The sequence below is a fragment of the Podarcis liolepis genome (genome assembly GCF_965112155.1).
Source record: "Podarcis liolepis genome assembly, chromosome: 2".
Taxonomy (NCBI): domain Eukaryota; kingdom Metazoa; phylum Chordata; class Lepidosauria; order Squamata; family Lacertidae; genus Podarcis; species Podarcis liolepis.
The window spans coordinates 101,258,928-101,286,905 of record NC_139555.1 but is presented as its reverse complement, the minus strand read 5'-3'; the positions used below and the strand labels follow the sequence as shown (position 1 = coordinate 101,286,905).

The window sequence follows — 27,978 nt, the reverse complement described above, 5'->3', positions numbered from 1 at the left end:
TCCCCTCCTCCCGCCCCCCATGCACAGGGATCGTGTGATGGCTATTGATGGGGCTTGTGCTTCATAAAAAGGATCACAAAGCATTATAAAAATGTTTCAAGTCCACTAATCCATCTGATGGGTAATGACTCACTGACCTGCCCCCCCCCCCCCCCGCATTGCTTACTGAGAGCTATGATGATGTTAACAGCCTCAAAGCAGAAATATATCTGAGACCATACCAAAAAATAAAAGATCCCGGGTAATAATTCCAGTGCTTCAGTTCTAGCATGGCATGGCGGGGCTGGGGGGAAGAAAAGAAAAGGAATTTGTGTGGCTAAACAAATGTTTGCAACTGTCTCTCTTATCATTGCCTAATGAGTGTTATGTTCCAGTATTGAGGAAAAACCAACCCCTTCTGAATTACTCCTGTTTGGGCAGCTGCAGCTATTTGTCAGCTTGAAAGCCAAACTATTTAAATTCCCTCTGACTCAATCACTTACTCCATAGGCACAGGCCTCGACCACTCCTGCAGATGAGCAATTAGACCCGCAAAAGCCAAGCAGTGGCGGTTTGTAACATGCGGCCAATTTCCCTCTGCTACCAGGTTGTCACCTTCAAGGCAGCCCGGCCCTGGATAATGAGCACCTTTTTTAGAGAGCAAAATTACTTTAATCCAAACAAGTTTGTGTACACATTCTTCCCTCCCTTCCCTTTTGCAAGGGATGTGGCACTGATACCAGGGTTAGGGAAAGATAATTAGTGAAAACACTGCATAGAGCAGGGATAACCAGCCGTTGTGTGCTTGGGGTGGTGGGTGGACTCTGATGTTCAGACATTAGTCTTGGGGACCAGAAATGTGTATTGCTTCACAAAGCAATCTCAATAAGAAAGAGAAACTAGTCTCCATAATAAAGCGGGTGGTTCCCAGCAGAAGGAGTGATACATTTAGGAAACATGTGCTTAGCCATTGTGTTACAACACACACACACTTGCTTTTTTAATATACAAATTCCCCAGAAGATAAAGTGACTGGTGTGGGTCTGGTGTAGTGGTTAGAGTACTGGTCTGTGTTGAACCAAAGGCGAACCTTTTTGAAAGCTCCAGTATTTGCTTGAGCTACCATGCTAGTTACTCTCTCCAGAAAGGAGATGAGGTTAGTCCAGCATGATTTGTTCCTAAGAAACCCATGCTGGCTCTATGGAATCACCGTGTTCTTTTCAAAATGCTCCCAGATGGACTGCTTGACGATCTGCCCTCGAACCTTTTCCAGGCATCGACGTGAAGCTAACATAGAAAGATAAGGCAGTCTCTGCCTGTAGGTTCCGGATACAAAAAGGAAAGCAGAACTGGGAGAGAAAGCAAGAACTGGAACAGCTGAACCTTCATCAGCCAATAGATGGGACCAAGATGGTTCCCCCCCCTTGCCATGCTGTTCAACCTGAGAGGCAGGGGCTGCAGCCCCACAGTGCCCTTTGAACCTATGGCTTGTTATTTTCTTATGTCATGGCAATAAGAAGTCATATGGTTCTTCCAGACCACTGACTCCAGGGACAGAATGCAAGAGTGAGTGAACCAGCTCTTAACTTGGGATTCATCAGAATTCACCAAATGAAGTCAGTGAAGTTAAAATGGGTGCTCAATTAAGGACTTTTTTTAAGGCAGTAAATGGAGCACAGTTAGCAGGCATGCTGTTATGTAGCCTCACTCTCCATGGCAACACTTTGCAGATAACCCAAAGAAAATCAACAATGGGGGGGGATTATTTTTAACTGTATTATTGGTTATATGGAAACCTCGCCCTTATTAATGATCATTAGTGTTTCTTCCTGCTATTCCTTGGGGCATCACTGGTTTCTAGCAAATTACTCATCAAGGCAGGATTTTTAGGCCATAAAAATAATTGACTTGCTTATCCTTCCCCATCAACTTGCGAGATTATTCTTCTACTCCTGTTTCTTGGATGAGGAAATGAAGCTGATGAGGAATGACTTGGCCAAGGACACCTTCTAAGTCATTATCTTGGTTGGCTTTTGAAGCGGCATTTCCTGTTGTCACACCAGCCCCCTAGCCTAGCCTGAACTTCCTTTCCACAACCATGGCTTCAATATAGACTCTTGGAAATCGCCACGGAACAGAAGGGTTTCTTCCCGACTCCTTCCTCCTCCAAGTTTTAATATACTGTATGCATTCCGCACCCCCCAGCCTTCAGGCAAAGGGATGACAGAATGTATAGTCTGGATCCCCTTTTACCTCCCTTTTCAGTGGCTATTTACGTACCTTTGAAAAATCCATTTGATGCACTTGCGAGGGGGTGTCAAATAAACATCAAGTCCTTTTATCATCAAGAGTGTACAACTTGTAATCATGAATTATGCAAGCCGGGATCGGCTGTCTCATTGTAGGAAGGAGCAGCTGCAGGCACTGCTCAGAAGAGTATAGGAGTTACAAAAGGCAATTGGATAGACCTCATCAAATACTGAAATTAAAACAACAACCCTAAACTTTAGGGGCATGCTCTGCTGAGGGAAGGGCCGTAACTCAGTGGTAGAGCTGGAGCAAATGCCTCTCCTATAGAAGGTTCTCTGCTCAGTCCCAGGTATCTCCAAATAGAGCGGGCAATGTCCCAGGCCTGAAACCCCAAAGAAGCACTGCCAGTCAGTAGAGACAAGACTGGACCAGTGGCCTGACTTGCAGAAGCAGCAACATATGTTCCTGTGAACACATAGTGTTGTAAAATCCCTGCTTACAGAATGCACAGATTTACCATCATCTATGCAGCCATGTGTGGGATGTGGGTGGTGCTGTGGTCTAAACCACTGAGCCTAGGGCTTGCCGATCAGAAGGTCGGCGGTTCGAATCCCGGCGACGGGGTGAGCTCCCGTTGTTCGGTCCCTGCTCCTGCCAACCTAGCAGTTCAAAAGCACGTAAGAGTGCAAGTAGATAAATAGGTACCGCTCCGGCGGGAAGGTAAACGGCGTTTCCGTGTGCTGCTCTGGTTCGCCAGAAGCAGCTTAGTCATGCTGGCCACATGACCCAGAAGCTGTACGCTGGCTCCCTCGGCCACTAAAGCGAGATGAGCGCTGCAACCCCAGAGTCGTCCGCGACTGGACCTAACGGTCAGGGGTCCCTTTACCTTTACCTTTATGCAGCCATGTGCCTGACAAAGACTAACGCTGTCCTCAAGCACACACCTCCCAAGTTTTCCCAACCCGCAGGAGTTGGGACATCTTCACAGCCAGGGGACAAAATGTGTGAGTGAGTGTGCAAGGTTGCTTAAGCAGCACCCAACTGGCAGTCACCATGCCTCCTCCCAAGTAGCTTTGTTGTGACAGTTAGTGATGGACGATCACAAATCTTCTCCAGGGTATCCCTGCATCCTCACATAGCACATAGCGCTCACCAACCTGGTGCCCTCCAGATGTTTTAGACTACAGCTCCAATCAGTCACAGCCAGCAAAGCAGTTCTAAGAGTTTTGTTTGTTTTTTTTTAATTGGGGCAACTTGCGCCAAAGATTGAGGGGGCCGGGTTGTGCAAGCGACACTGCATGATGTTGCATGTGTGACATCACATGTGCGTAGCATGACATCACATGAAGTTTCAGGAGGGGCTCGAAGATGGAGCCGAATGCAGTGACTGGAAGCTCCTCCTCTCTTGCACTCCATGGCAGGGGAAGAAGGTGGAGCCGGCCACTGAAGCCATGCTAAGCTCCACAGTCGGCCTCCTCCACCTCCTGATGGTAGTGAACATTGAGGGTCCCAGCTCCCCCAAAGTATCAGGGGCCCTCAAAACACCCCTGAGTTGGCACTCCTGGGTGGGGGAAGAGATGGTGGTGCCAGGAAGTGCCACTGGAAGGAGGTCAGGAATGGCAACGGTGAGTTTCATCTCCAACCTGTCCTTTGACACCTCCTTGGGAAAAATTGGTGGAAGATGCCCTCCATTTTACTCCCATCCTCACAAAATTTGAATCAAATGTGTGTATTTTTATGAAAAACTAGGACTGGGCTCAGTCCTAGTTTTGAGACTGTTCACAGGGAGCGGGGAGGAGAATGTATTGTGTGAGTTGGCCATAGGGCTTCATCATGTATTGCTAGTACAGATGATCAAGACACAGATAATGAGTTTAAAAGTCAGGAGGCCAAGAGGGGCACCATAAGGGTTTAGGCCCATGGTTCCCAATGTGGGGCACACACCCCACGGGGGGCAATTTGATTTTAAAGGGGGCAATTTGAGAATGAGTTAGACCAAGTTTTTTAGGCTTCCTCCACATGAATAGGAGTTCACTTTTTGAATACTAAGAATTATATGTCACGAGGAGGGGGCATCAGGATTTTAGAGATGCTTAGGTGGGGCATGGCCAAAAAAAAAAAGGTTGGGAACCACTGGTTTAGGTGATCCATACATCCTATACCATCTCACATGGCCACCACGATGAAGTCAACATCCCTTTTGTGACAGCTACTTATATGAAATTGCTACCTTGTGAAGTCAATTCCTATGTTATCAGGTTTAGAAGTTTGGATTTATAAGGCCAGGAAGAATTCTAAAATAACTCCCAGAGGGCAAAACACTGGAGACTTTTTAAGATGGATTTTGCTTGTTACTGGGAAGATGAACATAAACAACAAAAAAATGATTAAATTTCCCAGTGATTCAGAGCTCAGTGTGGGTTACTCGGTGCAACAAAAGAGCCCTATAAAATTCAGAATGACAGGGGGAAACGTGGACCTGGGGGGAGGATGATTATCTTAAAACAATCTCACTGATAGAAATGCAACACAGTAAGATGAAAATGGAAAAGGAGAGAACGAAGTGTGTCTGTATGCACTCATGCCTCAGATCGTTAAACAGGAATAGAAATAGCTTCCAGGTATTTTGTCAGTTCTCTAACTCAGCCTCTCACAGCTTGCTCCCCCTCCAGATGTTTTAGACTACAAATCCCATCATCCCTGACCAATGGCTGGGCCAGCCAGGACTGCTGGGGGTGGCAGTCCAAAGGACCTGGAGGAGAAACCAGTTGCGGGAAGGTTGCAATAACATTTTTTTCTTATGCAATGTCCCTCTTCTTCCCTTCACAACAATCTTGTAAGGCAAAATGCCTGAGACATGGTGGTATGCTACACCTGAGATATGTGAAATCCCAGAATGATGCAAAGCTTTGTTGATGCTGGGGTGACTGCTTATGCATCACCAAAAAGCACCACCCCAAAAAAAGAGGTCGGAAGAGGACACTGGTTTGCATAAAATGTGCATGTGCTGTTTTATATGCAGAGATGCAAAACTCAAAATAATTACTATACAGGTGTCACCCAACTTACACAGGGGCTACATTCTGGGCCCTTGTATGTAAGTGGGGAATACCCTCTAAAAAGAATCTAAACACCTGTTTTCCCCCCCTTTCCCCACACATCTCTCTTTTCAACTAGAGTTAAAGTTCCAGGGCCAGCTGGAAGATGCACAGGAAAATGGCTGCTGCCGCTGCACTACTACAAGCGCCAGCTGCTAGGCAGGGAGGCCGAGTATCTCAAACAAAGCCTCACTGTTCCTCCAGTCTCTTCTCCACCCTCACTGAAGTCCTCTTCAGACTCTGGCTCGCAAGCCACAAGTATTCTCCAGCTCTCTCCTGCCACTTCCTGGTTTGAATCAATTCATCTATTTCCCACTACCACAGTCTACAAAGCCACTCATGAGTTGACCAGACATAAGTGGGGGGATGCCTGCACTTTAAACAGAAATACAGTATCCCTGCTCTCTTCTTAAATGACTCTGCACTTGGTCTGGACAACTCTTCAAGAAGAGTATAGCAGGGGTGGGGAGCCTGGTGCCCTCCAGATGTTGTGGGACTCCCAACTCCCATCAACCTTGGCCAGGATGGCCAGCAGACAATAGTGTCTACTGAGACCAACCCAATGAGAATGTCACACAGATGTTTCTGGAAACCAAGCCCTATGAGGAATGGTTGAAGGAGCAAGGTATGTTTAGCCTGGAAAAGAGGAGACTGAGAGGAGATATGATTGTCATCTTCAAATATTTCAAGGGCTGTGACATGGAAGATTTAGAAAGCTTGTTTTCTCCTGCTGGACTCGAACCAATGGCTTCAAGTTACAGGTAAGACGTTTCCAACTAAACATCAGGAATAACTTTCTGACAGTAAGAGCTGTTCAACAGTAGAACGGACTCCTTCGGGAGGTTGTGGACTCTCCTTCATTGGAGGCTTTCAAGCAGAGTTTGGATGGCCATCTGTCTTGGATGCTTTAGCTGAGATTCCTGCTTTGCAGGGGGTTGGACTAGATGACCCTTGAGTTCCCCTCCAGCTCTACAATTCTATGATTCCTTTAAGAATCCCACATCTTAAAGCTATACACTTTTTGTATGTCACACATACATTTTAGACTTCCGTGAACTCACAGAGGCAAAAACTGGAATCCTACAAATTGACTATTTGATTAGGAGCCTGTGAAGCTGGATTCAGTGTCCCTTGCAGACATTCCCATCAGATAGCTGGTAGATATAATACTAGCTTCTTTTAATGCCAGGATGGGTAACCTATGGCTCTCCACATGTTGTTGGATTCCAAGCTCCCATCATCCCTGACTGTCGTCCATGCTGGCTGAGGCTGAAGGGCATTGAAATCCAGAAACATCTGGAGGGCCAGAGGTTCTCCAACTCCGAGCTATACCAGCACTGAGCTATACCAGCACTCAAGCTGCTGCCCTTGCAGATGCTTGGATCGAATGAGCCAAGTTCTCAGATATTATGTACTGAAACATACATATAAATGGGGCATCCTTGTGTCAGCAGAGGGCAGTATCATGAACAGAAACAAGAGTGGACTTAAAAAGGTCTTAAAAGGAAGGATAAGAAGCTTGAGTCTGATGCAGGTCCAGAACACTATTGAGAAAACAAGGTGATAATTGCCTGAAACCCATTAACATGCTCCTGAATGGCGATAAAATGGAAATTAGAGTTCTGGGGTGTATTTGGAAATATTTCAGTAGCTGTAAATAAGAATCTGTGAGCAACATAATGGCCTATGTATATTTAAGGCAGTTTCTGCATGAAGATAAAATTCCCGGTGGGTTTGGCAGAAAATTGCTTTGTAATTTCTCCCCCTCTCTCCCATTCTTTCCTTGCCCGTTTAAACAATCATGGAATAAGGAATCCTCACATTCAGCTTCTGTTTTATTTCCACGTTAGATCAGAGCTTGAAGTGGGACAGAACGTTTGCTAGGATAAAGGGCTTCTGACTCACCTTTTTTTGTCACATGATTGTCAGTCAGGATTATAGGGTTGTGACCAATACGTGACCCCAAATTGTCAGTGTGGGTGGGGGGAAACCACTCTGGAATTCCTTGTTCTGCAGACAAGGACAACTGTAGCTGAAATAAACAAGCCTTTGAACACAAGAACACAGGAACTTAATACCAAGTCAAACCACTGGTTCTAGCTCAGTATTGCCTGTTGAGGATCTATGGAGTTTCTGACAAGGGATATTTCCACTGCTAACTGGAGATCCATGCGAGGCAGATGACCTACTACTGAGGAATGGTCCCATGGCCATGGACAGTGGCGTAGCATGGGGGGTGCAGGGGGGGCCAGCCGCACCGGGCGCAACATCTGGGGGTTAGGGTTAGGGGGCGCAAATCCACGGCTTAGGGGGTGCAAATTACTTGCCTTGCCCCGGGTGCTGACAACCCACGCTACGCCACTGGCCATGGAACAATAGGTTTAGGACTGAAACCTGGAACATCTATAGGTTTAATGTACTGCTGTGCTGAAAATGTCTCCAGCAACCCCCCGCCCCCCCCCAAATACCCATTACCCAACACCTAAAGAGCAAAGAAATTGCACTTGCATATTATCAAAGGGGAAAGAACCATAAAATGATAGAACTGTAGAGTTGGAAGAGGCTCTACGGGTCATCTAGACCAACCCCCTGCAATGCAGCAGGAATATGCAGACATCCCATACGGAGGTAGAACCTGCAACCTTGGCATTATCAGCACCATACTCTCACCAACTGTCTTGCTGAAATCTGGAGAGGCTCACTTGGTAGGGAGGAGCCACAGAGTGGGTGGGGATTATGGGTGCCTTTCATTCTGCAAATTGTTGCTCTGGTAGTCTGCACTTTGCAGCCTTCCTGGGTACCCAAATTTCCTGAAAACCATTTGGAAGTCTCAGCTGGGATTTTCTGTAAGCATGGGAAAGTAGGCAGAACGCCCTACAGCCAACTGATATTCTTTTTAGTTTGATCTTTTTAGTGACGTCTCTTTATGTTTAAAGAAATCAGCATGGGAAGGTTTTTGCTTGTTTGTTTCACGGTAAAAGCCCTTAAAAACAAAACCAGCAAGTGTGCCTCTCTTAGGCATTCACTAAGCCAGCTTCCCTGGCTGCCCATGCTTCAGTTGCAGCTCAGGAGGAAATGTTACGATGCACCGTTTGTCTGAGATAAATACAAGTTTTTAAACACACACACAATCGCATAGGTACACAGGTACACTCACTCCAAAAGGCAAGCTTGGCTACAACTTAGGCATACACCGAATGATGATAAACCCTGGCCTGTTGACCTGTAACGTGTGAATGGCTTTTACAGTGGACTGGAAGACCAAATCCTAACTCTGCATCATAGCCATGCCAACACTGATAAAGAAAAAGAGGGAGAAAGGAGCACACCAACTGTTCTTGCTCAAAACGCCGACTGTATTCCTCAGCCCACTGCCTTACAGTTCAAACATGTATTTGACAGCCCAGCGCATGAAGATTTACTGTGTAAGGGAATGAAATGCGCATGGTGGAATAAATAAAGAGGTTGCCCTATAATTTGCTGTTCCCTTGTTGTAGCATTGCAGCAGCCCACGCTGTGGGATAATTCTTAATATTGACTCCAGTTTCACAAGACTGCATTTGGGTTATAGAAGCGCAGGAATGTTTCTGCTAGAGGCAGGAACGGGTACACCTGAACAATTCATGATGAAAGCAACTGCTTTGGTCCTTCCGCTCAAGAAAAGGTGCTTGAGTCAGAGGAGACTTCCAGTGGTGGAAGGAGAAGGAACATTTGTAAAAATAATTCTTGCTGTGATCCTTGCACCACTTCCCACATGGTTCAGCACAGTGCCACAGCAGAATTTGGCAGAAAACAAAATTGGGAAAAATGCTTTCCCCTCCTTTTGCAGTGGGAACATACACAGATGAAAATCTATGTATAGAACATCTATACATTATTTTTGGAGTTTCTCCACTGGAGCAACATAGCCTGTTGATGAAACTTTTGTGGCTTTCTGCACATATACGATTCTACCGTGTTCAGCTGTTGACCTTGCCTGCTTTAGTCTAAATCGTGGATGGGGAACATTTTCCCCCTTTTTTTTTTAAAAAAAAAGGTTTTATTGAAATTTTTCACAACACAGTAAAAAGAACGAATTAATCTGCAAAGAATAATGACAAGAAAGAAACTAGAAGAAAAGAGAGAGGAAACTACAAAAATCCTTCCTCACCTCTATATCTTAACTTTTATCCCATACAGGATAAGGTGAGCCTTCCCAGCCCCCAGGTAAGCCTGGGAGTATCAATGGGGAACCCTTTTTCAGACTCAGGACCACATTCTGAAGGCCATAACCTTCCAAGGACCACATGCCATTGGTGGGTGGAGCCAGAGGCAAAAGTGGGTGGAGCAACAAATGCAAATTTTACCTCTGTATATGGTAGGCCAGTTTCTACACTCACTCATACACCCTTCTCTAACCTCCATACAGACAAGCAAGAAGCACTGCCGGAGCTCAGGGGCACAATCCAGCCAGGCAAAACCGCTCAGGATGTGAAGCAGAACCAGTGAGGGCTGTGGCCTAGCAGCCCTGAGGACTGTGTAGAGACGCCTGGAGGGCCGCATTCAATTCCTGAGCTGGGGGGTGGGTTCCCCCACACCTATTCTAAACCCTCTGTGTGAATTCTTCCCCTCAGAATTTGGCATCAGGATCATAGAATTGTATCACTGGAAGGGACCCTGAGGATTATCTTGTCCAACTCCCTGCAATGCAGCAGGAATATGCAGCTGTCCCTTATGGGGATTGAACCTGCAACCTTGACGTTATCAGTACCATGCTCTAACCAAGTGAGTATCAGCGGGTGCCTGCTGAGGCCCACTGTTCTGCAGAGGGCCCTCTGTCAAGCCCCAGAATCTCCTTGCTTCTCCTCCTCACTGTCACTGTCTGGTCATCTGCCCACACTGAGCAGAAGACCTCCACATATTATGCCCAGGGGCAGAGGGCTACCAAAGGGGCAACAGGGGAAGTGGTGAGAAGGGGTGCCTACCGGGGGGCACTGCCATTTAAATAATGAACCCACCTTTCCCAAGAAGCCTTCACCACAACTCCTTAGTCTTCCAGTCTTACTGTACTTAAGCCTATGTACGTGTCCCTGAAATAACTGTGTCCATAGTCTGTTGTCTCACCTGTGTTGAGTTTAAGAATGAATTCCTATCCAGACATAACTGTATCCCACTGGTCTTCCATTCTGCCCACTATGTCTAAGACCAAGCTCTCCAGTTCACCCAACTTAGCTCGGCAGCTTCTAGCATTAGCGTGTAAACACTGGCATGAAACAACAACAACAACAATATTTACACCCCACCTATCTGGCCAGGTTTCTCCAGCCACTCTGGGAGGCTTCCAGCAAGATGTAAAACATAATAAAAAAGCATGCAATATCTCTTCAAGTTTGACATTTTGACCTGTGGTGCTTTGTCCTTTCTGAATTGCTATTTTGCACCCAGCACTCACAGTGCTTAGTTTTACGGTTCACATATTTAAATTTCCATCAATTTTATCATCTTCATCCCACAGGAGAGATAGTCTGTTGTCTCACCTGTGTTGAGTTTAAGAATGTTAACACACCTGTCTTCTTGGCCCTTGCCATGCATGTTGATGGTGCTATTTAATAAGAGTAATAGCACACCTCTTTCGAACTGTCCTCTCACAGGCTAGAAACTAGGGTTGCCATATTTTGAAGAGCAAAAAAGAGGACACATTCATCGACTTCTGCTTTTAATTGTGGATCGCTATGATGACTCCGCCCATGAAAAAGTGGACGTGTCCCCGGAAAAAGAGGACAGAAACTTTGCTTTTTCTGTTTTAATTGAAAACCAAGATGACTCCATCTTTAGACTCCATTCAGGCTTCTGTGCAAGTCCATAGCCAGTTGGCAGTAATAGTTATTGTTTCTAATAGCATTTGAAAACCCAAGCACTTTGTAGCAAGTTATAAAAAGACCCAGGACAGATTTTGCCTGCCTGTAGCCTCCCGATCTAAAAAATACGAGCAGCCCTGCAGGAAGGTTTTCTGTTGCTTTCCCTTTCACCTTCACAGAGCCTCATTAACCTCACAGCATATACAAACAGTTTTAGACTAGCAGTATTAAATCCTCACATTTGAGACAATAAAGGCCAGATGGTGATAAAGGTGCAATAGATCATCTTGGAAGAACCGGTTCTTCAACGTTTAGAAACTCGTACCCCCACCTTAGCCTCACAGATGGCAATAGCAATAGTTTCTGCACAGATAGGTTCATTATTCCTCTTTTCTCATAAATTGAGCAAAGCTTTTGGCCCGCTAGCTTTAAAAAAATCAAATAAAAATAAAATACGACAGGAGATTCTGTGGCAGCGCATCTTAAAGGTCGTTGCCGAAACGTAATACTGGAAAGCCAAGGCTGGCTGCAGATCTGGCCCTGCCTTCGTTCATTGCTGACTTGGAGATGATGTTTGATTGCTGCCAACAAGACTGACACAGCAGAAATTAAAAATGGAGGCCCCCGTGGCCAAACACAGCAAGCTAGCTCTTGCATCGAGAAGTGAGGTGCTTCTGAAGGCCTTTGGAAGCCAGCCTATCGCCATGATCCCAAGCATCGTTGCTTGCAAGGAAGTCCCGTCGCTCTCAAAGAAAGAGAGCTGCACCACTTTAAGGCAGCCTGAGCACACTGATAATATTACAGTCCTGTTCCCTGCTGCAAAGGCACACAGATCCAAATGAGTGATGCCCTCAAAACATGTATTTCCCAGCTCATGCGCACCTCAAAAAGAAGACAAGCAAATGCTCAGTCAGGCATCACGCTGAACACAGGTACAAGTGTTTGTGTGAAAGAGTGTACTTGTGTTGATTGGTACAGCTCACCTATTAGTGTGCACAGTGACACAACCTCCATTATGGCCTTCCCTGCCCGTCCTACAGAATTCCTATCCAGACATAACTGTATCCCACTGGTCTTCCATTCTGCCCACTATGTCTAAGACCAAGCTCTCCAGTTCACCCAACTTAGCTCGGCCGCTTCTAGCATTAGTGTGTAAACACTGGCATGAAACAACAACAACAACAACAACAACAACAACAACAACAACAACAACAACAACAACATTTACACCCCACCTATCTGGCCAGGTTTCTCCAGCCACTCTGGGAGGCTTCCAGCAACATGTAAAACATAATAAAAAAGCATGCACTATCTCTTCAAGTTCTACATTTTGACCTGTGGTGCTTTGTCCTCTGTGAATTGCTATTTTGTACCCAGCACTCACAGTGCTTAGTTTTACGGTTCACATATTTAAATTTCCATCAATTTTATCATCTTCATCCCACAGGAGAGATTTCCTTTGAACCACCTCCCCAATTCTTGCTGGCTCCCCTCCCCGGCAATCAGTTTAAAAGCTACTCTATCACATGGTGGTAGCTAAGTTTGTGTTCACTGAGCTGTTGCAGGACGGATTCTGAGCCCCCTGCACTTCCAATTATGTAACTGAGGACATGGAGGGCTTTGAACTGGGCTCCAAAAACCAATAAGAACACAAGAGCCTCCTGGGTCAGGCCAAAGGCCCATCTAGTTTTCAGAATGGCCAGTCAGATCCTTAGGGACCCCCAAGCAGAACCTGAGGGCAACAGCACTCTCCACAACCGGTACTCAGAGGCATGCCGTCTCCAGCAGTGGTGAACGAACATAGCCATTGTGTCTAGAAACTGCTGATAGAAGTGGCGTGCGGTGAATTTTTTCATAGGGGAACAGTTAGGGCCTTGTGAGGGTGATTGGCCGACGGGGGGGGGGGGGAGAGATATCACATGCAGGAGCATCACAGCTCCTTCCCTAAGATGGGCAGAAACTTCCTGGGCTTTGGGAAGGAGGCACCTGAGGAACATTTAGGGAACTAACCAAGTTCCCCATGTCCACCGAGTGCAGGCCACTGGCTGATAGCCTTATCATCTGTGAATTTGTCCAAGGTGGTGACCATCAGTGCCTCTTGTAGGAGCAAATGCCATAATCAAGCTATTTTCAAAACTTTGTGGGGAAACAGTGCAGTCTTCTAAGCCCAACCCCAAGCAAAACAAGGGGTGTTTGTCCCATCGCTAGCAGGCACCTAATGTTCCTTAGGGGAACAAACACACTCTCTCAGCCTACTCTCTCTCATACACATTGTAAGGCAGCCTTACTCATTTTTGTAAAAAATGAGGTGCCAGCATTCTTATCATAATAAAAGTGCCAGAGGTGGTAGCAGACTCTCTCTACTGGCGACAGCAGAAAATGAGGTGCTGGTATTCTGTGCCATTGAGCACCATCACAACAAAAGCACCAATCATATCCATACAGATGCAACGTGGTTAGGTTATGGGTGCTTAGCAAACAGGGCCAAGTTTCGTGAATGAGCAGGATGCTGGTCCCCATAAGATGCATCATTGTTCCCTGCTTAATTCAGAACCAAATTATCTGGCTTCAGTCCTTATTTAATTAACAGCAGACTGGATGTTTTCTCTCCATCACACTGATGTGTGTGATGAACTACAAGCAGGGGCCGCAAAATGCACCAGAGTTTGTTGGCTTGGCAGAGTTTATTTGTACCTGTGGAGGCCAGTCTGGGCAAAGATCCGGAGGCACAGATGGCCCTGTATTTGGTCCAGTTGGGGCTTTGCATCCTGTTACTGGGTACTTTGAAACCCACTCAATCAAATGGTAAACATTAGATGCTTTTTCTCCTCCCACAACATTTATGGCCTGGCTGTATTGGATGAAGTGATGGGGTATGTAAACACTGATCCCTTGGCAAAGGGAAAGACAGATGCTTGGATGTGGGTTGAGAAGCAATACCGAAGTTAGACAATGTAATGACAAACTAATGGAAGAGACACACTTTTTAAGGAAAAGTCAATGTGGATATTGATTGGTAGCCAGCAGAGGAGTTGCTGACTGGATTCAGGTCATCAGTACAGCCTGCAGTGGCAATGAGACACAGGCACTGATACTCACTCTGAGGGTGGCAGCCATGAGTTCCTGGGACACTCAAACTGGATCCCAAGAGACAGTTTCCTCAGCATTTGCTTTATGGACACCACCACATCAGGCACCTCTCACTCCTCAATGGCTGCCCACTTGTACAGGAAGCACATGGGGTGGGAAACAGGTGAAGGCTTGTTTGGGATGTTTATCTCTAGCCCCATTGAATAATCTCTACTCTTCAGCAAGACGGTGGTGCCTGGGAAAGGTAGTCTGGGACTAGAGAGACAGAAGGCCTCAGCTAGAGAGGAGTTTGTTTGAGGAAGTTGTTCCCTCCTAGTGATCTGTCCATGGTCCTCCAAGCCTTGTGTCTGATCTTCCTTATTCTACAGACCTGGGATCTGTGAACCATCTCTCTGTTTTGTCAGTTCTGGTTCTCTCCAGCACCCTAGTCTGCTAACTGGACCTCTTACCTTTCTGGCCGTCTCTAGGTTGGGCCTTTCCAAAGACAGGATGTTGCACTCCCAATAAAGAATAAGCTGGCTATGTTATCCCCAGGGTCTGAGGCAGTATGGCTTTGAATATTAGCATCTGGGGAAGTAAACAGTAGGAATGAGATACTGTACCCATGTCCTCCTTGTGTGTTTCCCATCGGTACCTGGTTGGCCACTGCGGGAAATGGTTTTTGAACTAGGTCTAATTCATCAGGGATGTTCTTATACTCTGTGTTGTCTGCTGACTCTCAATTACTTATTCAGACTCTACACAGGTGCTGGTAAGTTTAAAAAAATTATTAACAGGTTCTATAGAAGTTCCTGCAGCAGGGACTCACCCTGGTTAAGGGAAAAGAAAAAGCAGGGAGTTTGGAGACTGTATTTAAGGGGACATTGTGCTTGAATGTAAGACACATGCCAGAATACATAGCTGATGAGCTGTGTTCAATTTCATAGGTCATAATTTATGTAAGATTCTTCTTGCTTCATTATACAAAGTTAATTGGCATTGCATGATTTAGTGTACACTTGGTTATATGAGTTGCACAGGATTCTAGTGGCTCACTTTCATGCTTAAAAATGCCGTGTATGATCTATCTTCTCTCAGCATCAGTCTCTGGAGCAAGACTGTTTCAAATATGCCAAGGCAAAAGGATTCCAAATCAACTGCTTTGCAAATGATTCAGTGATCACTGTGAATGAAATAAGGGAGGGAAAGACCCCTGTGGAGGTAGGTAGATAAATGATAAATGCTAAACCTATTATGAGTGGTTGAAATTACTAACACAAAGGCACACTGCTTCAGGGAAAGTGTCTAGACTATGTAGAATGCAGCTATAAATAATACTCTAAAGACAGAATTCTACTCTGTGCTCAAAAGCACAATCTGAATATGCCTCTGCCCTGCATCGGTTTTTGCAGTACCTAGTATCTTTTGAGTTGATAACTCTCCACAAATTAACAATTACCAGCGGCACTGGCAGTAATCTTTGGCATTTAAGAGCCACTCAGTAATTATAAATGGTTAAGTAAGAACCTGGATTGAAAGGTATTTATTGGCATTTTCCTGACTTAAAGTAACAGAGTGTAGAAGAAGACAGTGAATGGCAATCATTTAAATCCACTCTAATTAAGAGGAGGCGAGGCTGCAGGAAAATGAATTGCAGCAATATTTTATCTGGAATTATGAGCCTTCTATAGATGGGTTCCAGGTTTGCTTCCAAGATGGCATTTCATACATGGCACACCTCCACTAAACAAGAGTGAACTCCACCAAATTAGCTCTTTAATAATGTAACTATTAATACTTTTTTTAAGCTTGTTTTGAAGCATATAAATGTAACTAATTAATAACAATACATTATAAATTCACTATAAAACTTGTTTCAAAATAATTTTCTGACAAAGCTTCTTTTAATTAATTCTACTTAGGAAAACAAATAAAAGAAAACAATGCTCGCTGAGTAGCATTTGTGACTACTTTAGGGGCTGTTTTCAACATCTTTAATCATGATACTTCTCACAATACAAAACTGGCTCCCAAATAAAACTTGATTTTTGTAATGATGTTGCTATTTGCTCCTGACCGAGCTCAGTGACTTGTACACTGTGCTAGCATAACTCACTTCCTGTTGCCACTGCCACTCTCTTCCCTCCAGCAATCCATGTTCCCTCTTCCAACTTCTAATTTAGTCATCCATTTTGTTTGGATGACTCCAAATCCATTTTGGGAAGAATGACTCAACCTTTGATTCAAAAGCAGGGAATCTCCTTTTCTGTATGGAAAAAAAAAAGCATTTCAGGCTGAGGCTACCCCTGAAAGACCTCTCCTCTACTGAATAATCCTAAGGACATAGTTAGCTTTGCTTAGTGTCAAAAGGCATTAGGAACATAAGAAGCTGCCTTGTACTGAGTCATACCAATGATCCATCTAGCTCAGTGTTGTCTATACTGACTCCCTGGAGCTCCCTGGAGTCTCAGGCAAGGCTCCCTCCTCGCCAGGGATGGAACCTGGGGTCTTCTTCATACAAAGCAGATGCTCTACTACCAAGCTACAACACTTTCATTGCTAGCTTTACCTATATCAACAGTCATTTGTCAGTTATGATAATAGAATCATAGACTTGGAAGAGATCCTAAGGACCATCGAGTCCAACTCTCTGCAATGCAGGAATCTCAACTAAAGCATCCATGACAGATGGCCACCCAACCTTTGCTTAAAAACCTCTAGTGAAGGGAAATTATCCACCTTCTGAGGGAGTCCATTCCACTCTCAAACAGCTCTTACCATCAGAACGTTCTTCTTGATGTGGCAGCCCTTGAGATATTTGAAGATGACTATCATATCTCCTCTTAGTCTCCTCTTTTCCAGGCTAAGCATACCCAGTTCCCTCAATCATTCCTCATAAGGGTTTCCAGACTCTTGATCATCTTGATTGCCCCCCTCTGCACATGTTCCAGCTTGTAAATATCCATCTTAAACTGCAGTGCCCAGGACTGGACATGGTACTTCTGGTGTAGTCTACGGCAGAATAGAGCTGTGCTATTGACTTTGCTTGATCAAGACACTATCCTTCTGTTGACACAGCCTAGAATAGGCTTTTTTGCTGCTGCATCACACTGTAGACTCATGTTAAGCTTGTGGTCCACTAAGGCCCCTAGATACTTTTCACATGTACTACTGGCAAGCCAGATGTCCCCCAGCTTATATTTCTGCAGCTAGTTATTCCTGCCTAAGTGTAGAACCTTACATATGTCCCTGTTGAAGTTCATGTTGCTAGATGGGCCCAGTTCAGGTTATCTTGAACTCCAATTCTGTCGTCTATGGCATTAGCTACCCCTCCCAGTTTGATACCACTGATAGCTATATCCTCTGTGAATTTGTCTAATTCAAGCAGCAGTTGGGTGGCCATCTGTCAGGGATGCGCTAGCTGCATCCTGCACAGCAGATCTTGCATTGGACTAGATGAACTCCACAGTCCCTTCCAACTCTACAATTCTTTGTGGCCACCAACCCACAGGAAACTTACAGGTAGCACCCATGCCCTACTGTTTGTCACAAGTTCCCCATCACCTAGAAGCTACCTGCACATTGATGAGATCCAAATCTACCATGTGCATATGTGCATTTGCTACAATAGCTATTTTTTTAAAAAAGAAAACTGATTTCTTACGCATTTAAGGCAAGATTTTAATAGCGGGTGCATGAGAGATGTTGGGTACCAGTGCTGTGCCCAACCCTTATCCTCCAGTTTTGAGAAGCACTTTGCCCTCTGTGCAAGAGGGTCACGGGAAGCTGCCTGGCACCAAGTCATACTGTGGTCCATCAGGCTCAGTCCTGTCTGGCAGCAGACTTCTAGGGTTTCAGGCAGGTGACTTTTCCTGCCAGGGATTAAGCCTGGTACCCCTTCTGCATGGGAGGCAGATGTTTGTTGACGAGCTACAGCACCTCCCCAAGGGTGGTAATTTTTTCTTTCCTTTTCACCAAAGGGAGGGGGAAAATTTCTCCGAAAATTTCAGGACAGGGTTGAGACTTTTTAAAGTTATGCAAAGTTAAATTTCTTTATGCAGCATGGTGCGGTCCTCTGTAGCTTCCCCTGGTTTCCTTCTTAACTTTTAAAAATTGTTCAACTTTCAGATGCTCCAGAGTCCATCTTTCCTGGTGCCTGAAGACACACAATCAAGGACACTGCCTGTGGAGCACCAGAGAAGAGGGCAGACAACAGCAATTAAAATAAATAAATAAAATGCCCATTACCTCTATCTAGAGAAATGGGGAGGCTTCCTGATAATATCTAATGATTTATTTCCAAGCAAAAGGACTTCGCTAAAGAAAAATAACAGGTATGTGGTAAGCAGCTTCTCAGTTGCCATCTTCCTGGAAAAGGGCATCATGGGGTTTGATGGTACCCAGGAAGGCTGCAGATTGCTAAGCAATGCTTTTACAATGGAAGAGGACGCTCTTGTAAGTAAGCCCAAGAAACCAGCAGTTTCCTCATAACAATTTGACTGAAATTTTCCTTTCCCTTTGAAATTTCTGCAAAAGCAAGTTCATCCATCTCTGCCTATGTCTCCCCCCCCCCCTTTGAATACAGAAAAATAAAGTGGATTCAAATTTTGACACAGCACCATAGTGGTTGCATTACTGGGCCTGATGAACAAAACAGGCAAAAGGATCGTTTCTATTGGAGTAAAAGATATGGCCACTGAATTTACATATGTACCTTTTCCTCTGCAGAAGTTATTAAGAAACTAAGAATGCATTCAGGATGCAAAGAAACGCAAAACTAAAAGAATAATCGTTTATTGTTTCGCATGACAGACGAATGCCAAAACACACTGCGACCAACACTCTAGCAGCAACCATGTAGAGGAAACAAAACAGGCTTTGAGCTCTTGGATGAACTCACACAAGCAAATGATCATGATGAACAATAGCAGCTGATTCCTCTGTGGCTTAATTTTCCTTCCAACATGATCTCTCTCCATCTGACCTCTCTCTGTCCCAAAGAGAAACTTAACTTACACAGCAGCACCTTCAGAAAAGATGCCCAAGGTTTCATTCAGAATACTTCAAACTTGTAATTGGGGTGGAGCAGTAGGTCTAGTCCAACCAGCTGACAAAAAGCTAAACGATGCCTTCACCACTCCCACGGTAGAAGAAGAAGAAGAGTTTGGATTTGATATCCCGCTTTATCACTAACCTAAGGAGTCTCAAAGCAGCTAACAATCTCCTTTCCCTTCCTTCCCCACAACAAAAACACTCTGTGAGTGAGGCTGAGAGACTTCAGAGAAGTGTGACTAGCCCAAGGTCACCCAGCAGCTGCATGTGGAGGAGCAGGGAAGCGAACCAGGTTCACCAGATTACGAGTCCACCGCTCTTAACCACTACACCACACTGGTGATTACACCTGCCCGATTCAGGCCACAGTGTGCTCCAAACTGGCAGCAGGAGCATATTGGAGCTGAAAGCTCCATCAAGTAACTCCATCAGGGCAGCCGAACCCCAACCTCAGGAAGAAATGCTGGGCCAGTCCCTCTGCGAGCATCTCTAAGCAATCTGACGTTGTAGAGCACATTTTTCTGAGCCCCAAATATTACTGTCACACATATCTTCAGCAGCGGCACAAACCATCCTTTGAAACTTCCACAGGAACTCCATGCCTCCTAGCGTGGTGTCCCTAGCTGAAGGATTGCAACATTAACTGCAAAAGGACAGAAGAGTTGTAGAACGACCAATACTTCTGTCATCAATCTGACTGCCATTGAGCAGCCCACCTGAAACCTCTTCTTAGAAGGCAGATCCGAGTAACTGAAGTACGTACATCTATTGCTGAGAGATATTTTAAATTTTCTTTGCATATCCCTTTTCTCTCCTACCTGGTGCTTTTCCTCTCATTTCATTTCTAAACTTGGTGTTGGGCAAGAGCTTGTTTTCATTAATTATTTGTGAAGGGCATAATTTATTTTAAGCCTGATGGTGATGATGCTGACAGTTGTGTTGAGAACGGAGATCTTTGGTGCCATGTTATTTTCTCTTTTTGCATGCTAAAGTCCACAGATCACACTCCTAAGCAACCAATCCTGCTCATTAGATTTGATTATCTTTCCATTTGGTGTGAGAAAATGTGCCTAAACATGCCTACTCCTAATACAAACAAAAGCAAGTCTGTTTCCTTCTTTTAATGAATAAATGAATGAATGAATACTACCTCCGCTGATGGTGAAATTTGTCACCTGCATTTATCCAAAGTACATATATTATACTAAAATTTGACTTTGTGTGGCCCTAAGGTCACAGCTTCCCTCACCACTGGGATGGACACCGATATATACTTACTTCCAGTTACTAAAGTTAGGGAAGGGCAAATCTGTCAATTTCAGTTTCTTCCTCAGATTTTTAAATTTTCCCTTGAGAGAGTAGTGGGAATTTCAGTAAAATAGTGCAGGAGGCAACTGGCAAGGAATAATGCCTTGCTATGCAAAACATGGATACCCTTTCTTGCATACCAAGTTTCGTAACTCAGTCTAATCCCCAAATCCCATGCGATCTCGGCAAAATCTCACAAGATCTCACGGAGCACAAAAGGTCTTGCCAGAAGCCAATTCCACTGCTGGGGTTTGCAGGTGCCACCATGCAACACAGATAAGAGAGGTGGGGCACCAGTGGTGTGGGTGGGTGTGGTGGCAGCATGTTCCTGTTTTGCCTCAAGTGTTGAAACAGGAAGCAACACTCCTGGTTTGAATGCGCATGAGGCCACCACTTTGCTGAAACTAAGCTGATCTGGGTTTGGACAGTGTTGATGGGTGGCTGCCTTGGGAGTCATGTGGACCCTCAGGAAGAAAGGCAGTTTCGACACAGCTTACTGTGGAAAAGCAATATGGAACTAAACTAAACTTCCCTGCTTGTGCTAACCTCAGCAACTCCCTCTTTTCATAAAAGCATTCAGCTGTTACAACTATTGCCGGGATCAAAGCAACAGAAAGGATTTTTCAGAATGGGGAGACTAAGCCCACTGTGCTTCTCTGAAGACTTCAGATGCTGCAGCTCTGTTCAGAATTCTTGAAACATGTGACAAAGTAAACACCTTTTGGCTCTTGATATACGTAATGATGTAAACAACTCTCATTGTCATTTTAGCATACCTCATCATCCCTTCAAGGAAACTGCAGCTGATGCAATTGTCTTACAATCCCTTGCCTGCTCCAGACGGACAAGAAGCTGAGCTCATTCAGCTCCAAAGCAGCTTCACAATCAATAAGCAAAACAAGAGTGGCTGTTTCTTCTTTAGAGCAGTACAAGTGTGTATCAAAGACTGTCTCTTTCTTTTCTGGAGGCTGAGTAGTTTGCATGGTGGGAGAATTAAAAGTTGTGTGTGGTCCTGTCCTCCCCCCCCACGCCGTTCCTCCCCCACCCAAGCTCAGATTCTCTCCGTCTCAGAATGCTGACATCTCCGTCAACAGTTCCAAAAGATCTTGAACAAATGAGTCATTCTTAATGTAGGAAGGCAAAGATATTTGCTGAAACCAATCTGTCTCAAAGAGCGACCATGTGCGCTCATCATAACTACTCTTCAGATATCTGGAGGATACCATTCAGATTGTCCGAAACAAGATATACTGTAGTTATGTTGAGAATGCAACAGTAGCAGGTCATAGAAAGAGCATGAGTTCAACTCAATTCACTTTCGAATCTGCCACTCATAAAAACAGCCAGTCACGAAACAGAAATGAACACATAACACAATCATTTTGCTACAATTAGTTGCTGCAGTAATGAGCTTGCTTGAGGCTCAAATCTCGCTTAAGGCAGTGCATGTATTGAAGACAAGGAGAATTTCCCCTAAGTAATAGCAAGAGGTGGAATCATCTCACGCAATCTCCATGGAAGTGCTAATTTAAGAATATGCATTAAAACCCATTCTTTAGACGCAGCTGGAGATTCTGAAGGGAGACAATGGAAACTCTTCTACTCAAAAGCAGTTCTGGAATATTGGTCAGTGCACTCCCCCCTTAGCTTCAACATAAGGGACAGAATCTTGATGTCAATGGACTATTCTGATTCTGCCATCTTCATTCATTCATGCATTCATTTCATCTCTACGGATAAATTTCCCTGGGTTGTTTTAATTCATACTATGGCCCCATTAGGTTTTATGTCCTTTGCCATGTGCTTTAGCCAGTTGTGTCACATTTACTGTTCAGGACCCTGGCTTGGTTTAACTCAAGTGTTTAAGCCACTATACTACCACTGATGTACAGAGAGTTAAATTATTTTCAAGTAAAGCTTGTTGCCTTAATTGAGCTGTAAACCTATGTTATGCACTGTTTCTCCCTTATATAAAAAAGAAAGAAAAAGATTGTACACTATATGCATCATCTGCGCAAGGGCCCAAATTCCTTAGTCCCAGAATCTCCACCTAAAAGGCTCCCAAGGGTACAGACCCTGGAAAACCACTCTCAGACAGATTAGATCCTACTGGGTTAGATCAGCCAGCAATTTAGCTCAGTATGAGATTACACCATGTGTTCATATTTGCTACATGTTGTTTGCATCCCCATTTACTATTTTCGGGGGAGAGGGGTGATAGTGGAGTACTAATTCTCATTTCAACATAGCCTAATTGATTTCTGCTGGGGATTTCCACCCACCCACCAGACCACACAATACTACCAATGTTTTAAAACTTATCTTGGCAACAACCTCGCACAACAGAAGCATTCCCATTTTACAGGTGGCAAGTCAAGGTGGCTGGCCCAGCAAAGTATTAAAAAATGCCTTCCACACCAGAGCTCAACGTTTCTAATCCATATAGCACCCCTTCCACCTGCTCCCTGTCTACCTTCAAATGAAGTTTTCTTTTTGAAACCTACTACTCTCAGCCCCCTCTTCTTATATAACATGGAGAAATTATATTGCATTGAGTGAGAGGGGATAACAAAATGCACAACTGTCAGCAGCATGATACAAAAACCATCAACCCCAAACCTAAAACCACGCAAAGCAATAATATTCAAATATAATATGCACTATCACCAATGTATCCCATATAGCTAATACATGTGTATAAGTGTTTGACCTTCCACACTAAACTCTCCAGTTAGTCCTTCTGCAAACTGTGTTCCCTTGAATAATTTTTTTTCCAGCCTCCTTTCTCTCGAATGGGCTAATAATAGCCTTGTGATGCGACAAACTGAATGAATTTTTGAATGTCATTTCCATCAATATGTCCTAGAGACGTTCTGGTTTAGAAAGGTCGTTGGCAAGGCGTGCAGCCATTTGGCATTCTTAAAAGTTTGCCTCTAAGGTTTTGAATAAACTAAATGTAACTTTGCCTTTTGTTTCCCCCCCAAATAGAGTTAAAAAAGCTATGTGAGAGCATCGCTTAGCTAGATAATAGAGAATGAGAAGGGAGGCAGATGCAACTGAGTTATCTGGTCTTCTTCACAAAACACACAAAACCAAACTAATTTGCTGTGATTGTCTAGGTGATAGATGACCCTGCCCTTATAACTGAAAGTGTCAATAGCAGTTCTTTTCATTGGGAGCTAAATTGTATTGCCTATTTCAAAGTCCACCTGGGTCCCCCGTGTCCCTCCTTATTCTTGTAATCTCTCTCTCTCTCTCTCTCTCTCTCTCTCTCTCTCTCACACACACACACACACACACACAAATAAGAATAAAACCTGTTTGCTACTAGTTTTGTAGTGCCCCTTTGGCGAATGCATCTTGTGTAGGTCATGCCGGCACTTTGACTGGAAAGGAACCTTTCCTCATACCACAAGAGGAAGCTAGGTTTCATTCAGAAATATAGAGGTATCTACTCACAAGCATGTTTTCCAGGCTAGGCCTTAGTGGAGTAGTAATTTTCTTTATCATCTTAAGTTTGTATTTGACAAACTACTTATTTATGACTATCCCTGCTGATTCCAGTGGGAGTTTCAGGTTTATGACCTTCATTTACACAACAAAAATTGTGACAGTAGGGAGAATTGACTACCTTTCCTAAACATAACTCATTTGGAATTCATGGAATATAAGCATAACCACCAGCAGCTTACTGCAAAGAGTGCAATTTATTTAATTGCACAATGTTTAATAATACTCTGTACGAAGGCTGTACAGTGTATGCTAGGGTTTACTAAATCAGTAGGAGTTTTGCCATCTACTTCCATGAAATGCGGACTGCATCTTTAGGCTACAGTCTTATGCTCCATTCAGCACAGTTAGACATACTTGAAAATAAACAAGTTATGATGGACTCTGCTCTTGGGCTGGAAATCCCTATTTTGGCAGGAACTCAGTGGTTGACCTTGGGAAAGTCACTTACTGTCTCTAAGTCTCGGTTTCCAAGCTATAAAGTTTAGATTCTAGTGATCTGCTTCACAGGGCTGCTTGCAAGCCCAAAGAAGACAGCAGTGCCGAAGCACATCATATATTAAAAGTGCTAAAGTATAACTAGAAAATGCATCAACTACGGGATGCAGCATAACAACGGCTGGATTAATTGCACCTCTTTTTAAATAGATGTGCACAGAAGGCTAGGATCACAACAGAGTACTAAGTACATGAGAAGCCAAGGCTTTTTATCCCCCTTTTAGTTTACTCAAACCCTGGTAGCTTTCGGTGTGTCTCTGATTTAAAATTTAGTGTGCATGTGCAGCAGGTACCCCTGCTCCTGGTCAAAAGAATTATGCAGAGCTCATCTGTAGTGCTTTTTTTGCATTGTAAAAGAAAGAAAGAAAAAACAGGCACGAAAAAGAAAGTGATCTGAACTTAGCGTGAAGCATGTTATGCTCCTGTTCAACATCAAACGCCGCACCGAGAAGGCTTATGGCTGGGGCTCCTCCAGCAGGGACACAAAAGCTTTGCTGCAATAATTGGTTCTTACAGTAGCACAAGCGCGGCAGGCAACTGGGCCAGAGTAACCTTTGCTCAGAGCTCCTGGAGAGCAAGCGCTTGGCTGCTTCTCTCCAGCGGGTGCAGCAACAGTCACCTTGGGACTAGAGGGGTGGGGTGTGCAAGAGTGGAGTGAAGGAGCCCTTCAGGACTCAAGAAATACATGGCCTGCTTTTACTCTCTGTGGTGTGTTGACTTTTTATTATTATTATTTTTTTAAAAGGCCCCTTATGGCAATAGCTGCAGTTACATAAGGCACAGGGGAAGCAGCCCAGAGAGACACAGAGAGAGAGAGGATATGGGTCATCTGACTTCTTGTCCACTGTCAGGGTTATCCCTCTTCAAGCAGCAATGCTGGGTGGATTCTCTCCTACTTTCTTCTCTGGTGCTGCCTTTCTTTCTCACTTTCCTCTTCCCAACCCTGCAAATTTCTGCTTCATTTCCACTCCTCTATCCCTGTGGCTTCCAGCCGTACTCCCATCGCCTTGATCCTGGGCCTGGGTATGTGTGTCTCCCTCTTGTCCTTCCCGCTCCCTCTCCTCTTACTGCATCCGCATGCTGCAGGCAACTCCCAGCCTTTCCAGCTCAGCAGGCCACTTCCCACCTCTGTGGTGGTGCTGGACGCAGACCAAGGGGAGCTGGGTTCAAAACCTGACTCAGCCATCTCCCTCTCTCTGACAAGGTCTCTCTTCTCTGAGCTTCAGGGACTGCTTGCACCTCCTGCCAGGGTTTTGTTGTAGAGAGGGATGAGATCATGGCTGCACATGCACTTTTTATGTTGTATCAAGAAAGAGGGCTGGCCATGATGCCTAAAACTTGCCCAGGGAAGGGTTGCCTTCCCATGTCAGCTGGCCACAGAGGTCTCCCCCTGCCAACCTTGGGGGGAACTAACAGTGCGGCATTAACTGTCCCTGGGGGGCTCTGCTTCTCTTGCTCTCCCACCTCCCTGCTCTGACCCTCCTCTTCTGCTGAGCGCCAGGTGCTGCTTCTCCTGTCTGCCCCGCTCCCCTCCGCAGACATCTCTGCCTCTTTGCAGGGTCTGCCCGCCAGCCCTCCATTGTTCTCCCTGTCCAGGCGTTACCTTCTGCTGCCTCCGAGCCATGTCGGTGGGCTGCTTGGCGTTGAAGGGGTAGGCGATGCACCTCATGACGAAGACATAGAGCTGCAGCTTCTTCTTGCGCTCCTCTTCCTCCTTCTGCAGCCGCTCGAGCTCTTCCTTCTCCTTCTCGCTCACCACCGAGGGGCTGGGGCTGGAAGGCCGGACGCTGCTGCCGCTCCGGCTGCTGGGCTGCAAGCCCCCGCCGCCCCCCGAGCTCTCGCTGGTCCGGCTCGGCGAGAGCCGTGCCCCAGAAGCCGCCGGGGCCAGCACCTCCTTGCTGCTCTCCTCTTCCACGATCTCATCGGATTCCTCCTCGCTGGACGACGGGTCCAACATGCTGGCGGTGGATCCTGCCCTTGGCGCGCAGCTCTAAGCGGGAGAAAGGACCGAGGGCAGGCAGGCAGGCAGGCAGGCAGGCAGGCAGCACAAAGCCCGGCTTGCACTTCCAAGATGCCCTCCTTTCACAGTCTCCTCCGGCTCATCCGCCGAAAGGTGGCTGGCACACCGAATAAAGTCTTGTCCTTCTCCTCGGCCACCACCCTCTCAGCTCCCTGCAACTTCAGCCACCGAATCGCGCCAGCCGATCTCCGGGAAAAAGTCGCGCCGGGGAGCCGGTGCCCGAGGAGGCGAGCTGCCTGCCTCTCCGATGCAGCTGACAGCCGAGAGGGCGCCGCCGTCTTCCCAACAGGAGAGACAGAGAGCGAGCGAGAGCAAACGAGCGCTTACGTGGGTTTATGGCTTTTAACTCTTGCCTACCCGGGACTGGCTCGGTTGCTTGCTGCACAGAGAGAGAAAGGCGTCGGGATCAAAGGCTGCCGTCGCGGCTGGCCTCGCTCTCTCTCTCCTCCAGCGAGGCCAGGCGAGGCCCCTCCTGCGATCGATCTATTAATACAGAGCTAGGCAGATGGTGGCTCCTCCGCGCGCGCTCCTCTCCGCCTCTCTCGCTCGCTCGCCTCGCTCTCCCGCTTAGTTCCCGTCAAGCCAATAATAAAGCCGCAGGGCGAGAGGAGCTGACCAGGGTGCTGAATGTAAGCAGCCAACTGCAGAGGCATTGAAAAGCGCCCGGCGCAGCAGCGGCCACAGCGGCAGCAGCAACAACAAGCAGAACAGCCCACCCCGGTCTGCGCAGGCTCAGAACTCCCGTCTCCTCCTCTTCCCTCCTCACCCACCCCTCCCTGCACGCGAGCGTAGCACATGACTGTTTGGGAAAGTGACGCCCCCCAAAGAAGCATCTGCCCTTACCCAGCTTCCTTCCTTCCTTCCTTCCTTCCTTCCTTCCCGCACCCTCCTGCTGCCCCTCTGATTTCCCAGCCCTGAGTTCTCTTCTCCTTCCTGATTTGACTTTTCTTCCCTGCCTCGCTTCCTCGAGGGATGGGGTGGGGCGGCGGAAGGAAACGTGGAGCGGGTTTGCAAGCAGAGCTGAGGAAGAGTGCCAAGGGGTTGGGGGTGTGAGAGAGAGCAGCGGCAGGGAAGGTTAGGGGGCAGAAGTGAAGATCAGAGGAAGTGTGGGGAGGGGAACGCTGTGGTAGCAGTATGGAAGGCAATGGGATAAATCCGATGGGGCGGGGAAGGGCAGGGGACGCTCTGGTTGCAGGCTGATCAGTCTATGGGAAAGGAAGGGCAAATCGGGATGGGGAAGGGAATCCAGAAATCAGAGCAGGGCAGTAGAAGGGCAAGTGAATCAACTGTGGAGACGCGGGGGTGAAGCTATAGACCTAATCAGAGCCATACCTAGGCTTCGTTGTGCCCTTGGCAA

The 27,978-nt window shown here is 45.9% G+C and overlaps 1 protein-coding gene across 9 annotated transcripts in view; it reads right to left on the bottom strand.

Annotated features, from left to right (window-relative positions):
• Positions 1–27,368, bottom strand: part of CADPS (calcium dependent secretion activator) — a 356,444-nt gene extending 329,076 nt beyond the window's left edge. For all 9 annotated transcript variants that reach the window (XM_083491182.1, XM_083491174.1, XM_083491178.1 and 6 more), the window contains exon 1: positions 26,205–27,368. In XM_083491182.1, coding sequence (XP_083347308.1) covers positions 26,205–26,558 — 354 coding nt within the window. In that variant the 5' untranslated portion in view covers positions 26,559–27,368. The remainder of the gene's footprint in view (positions 1–26,204) is intronic.
• Between the last annotated feature and the right edge of the window lie 610 nt (positions 27,369–27,978).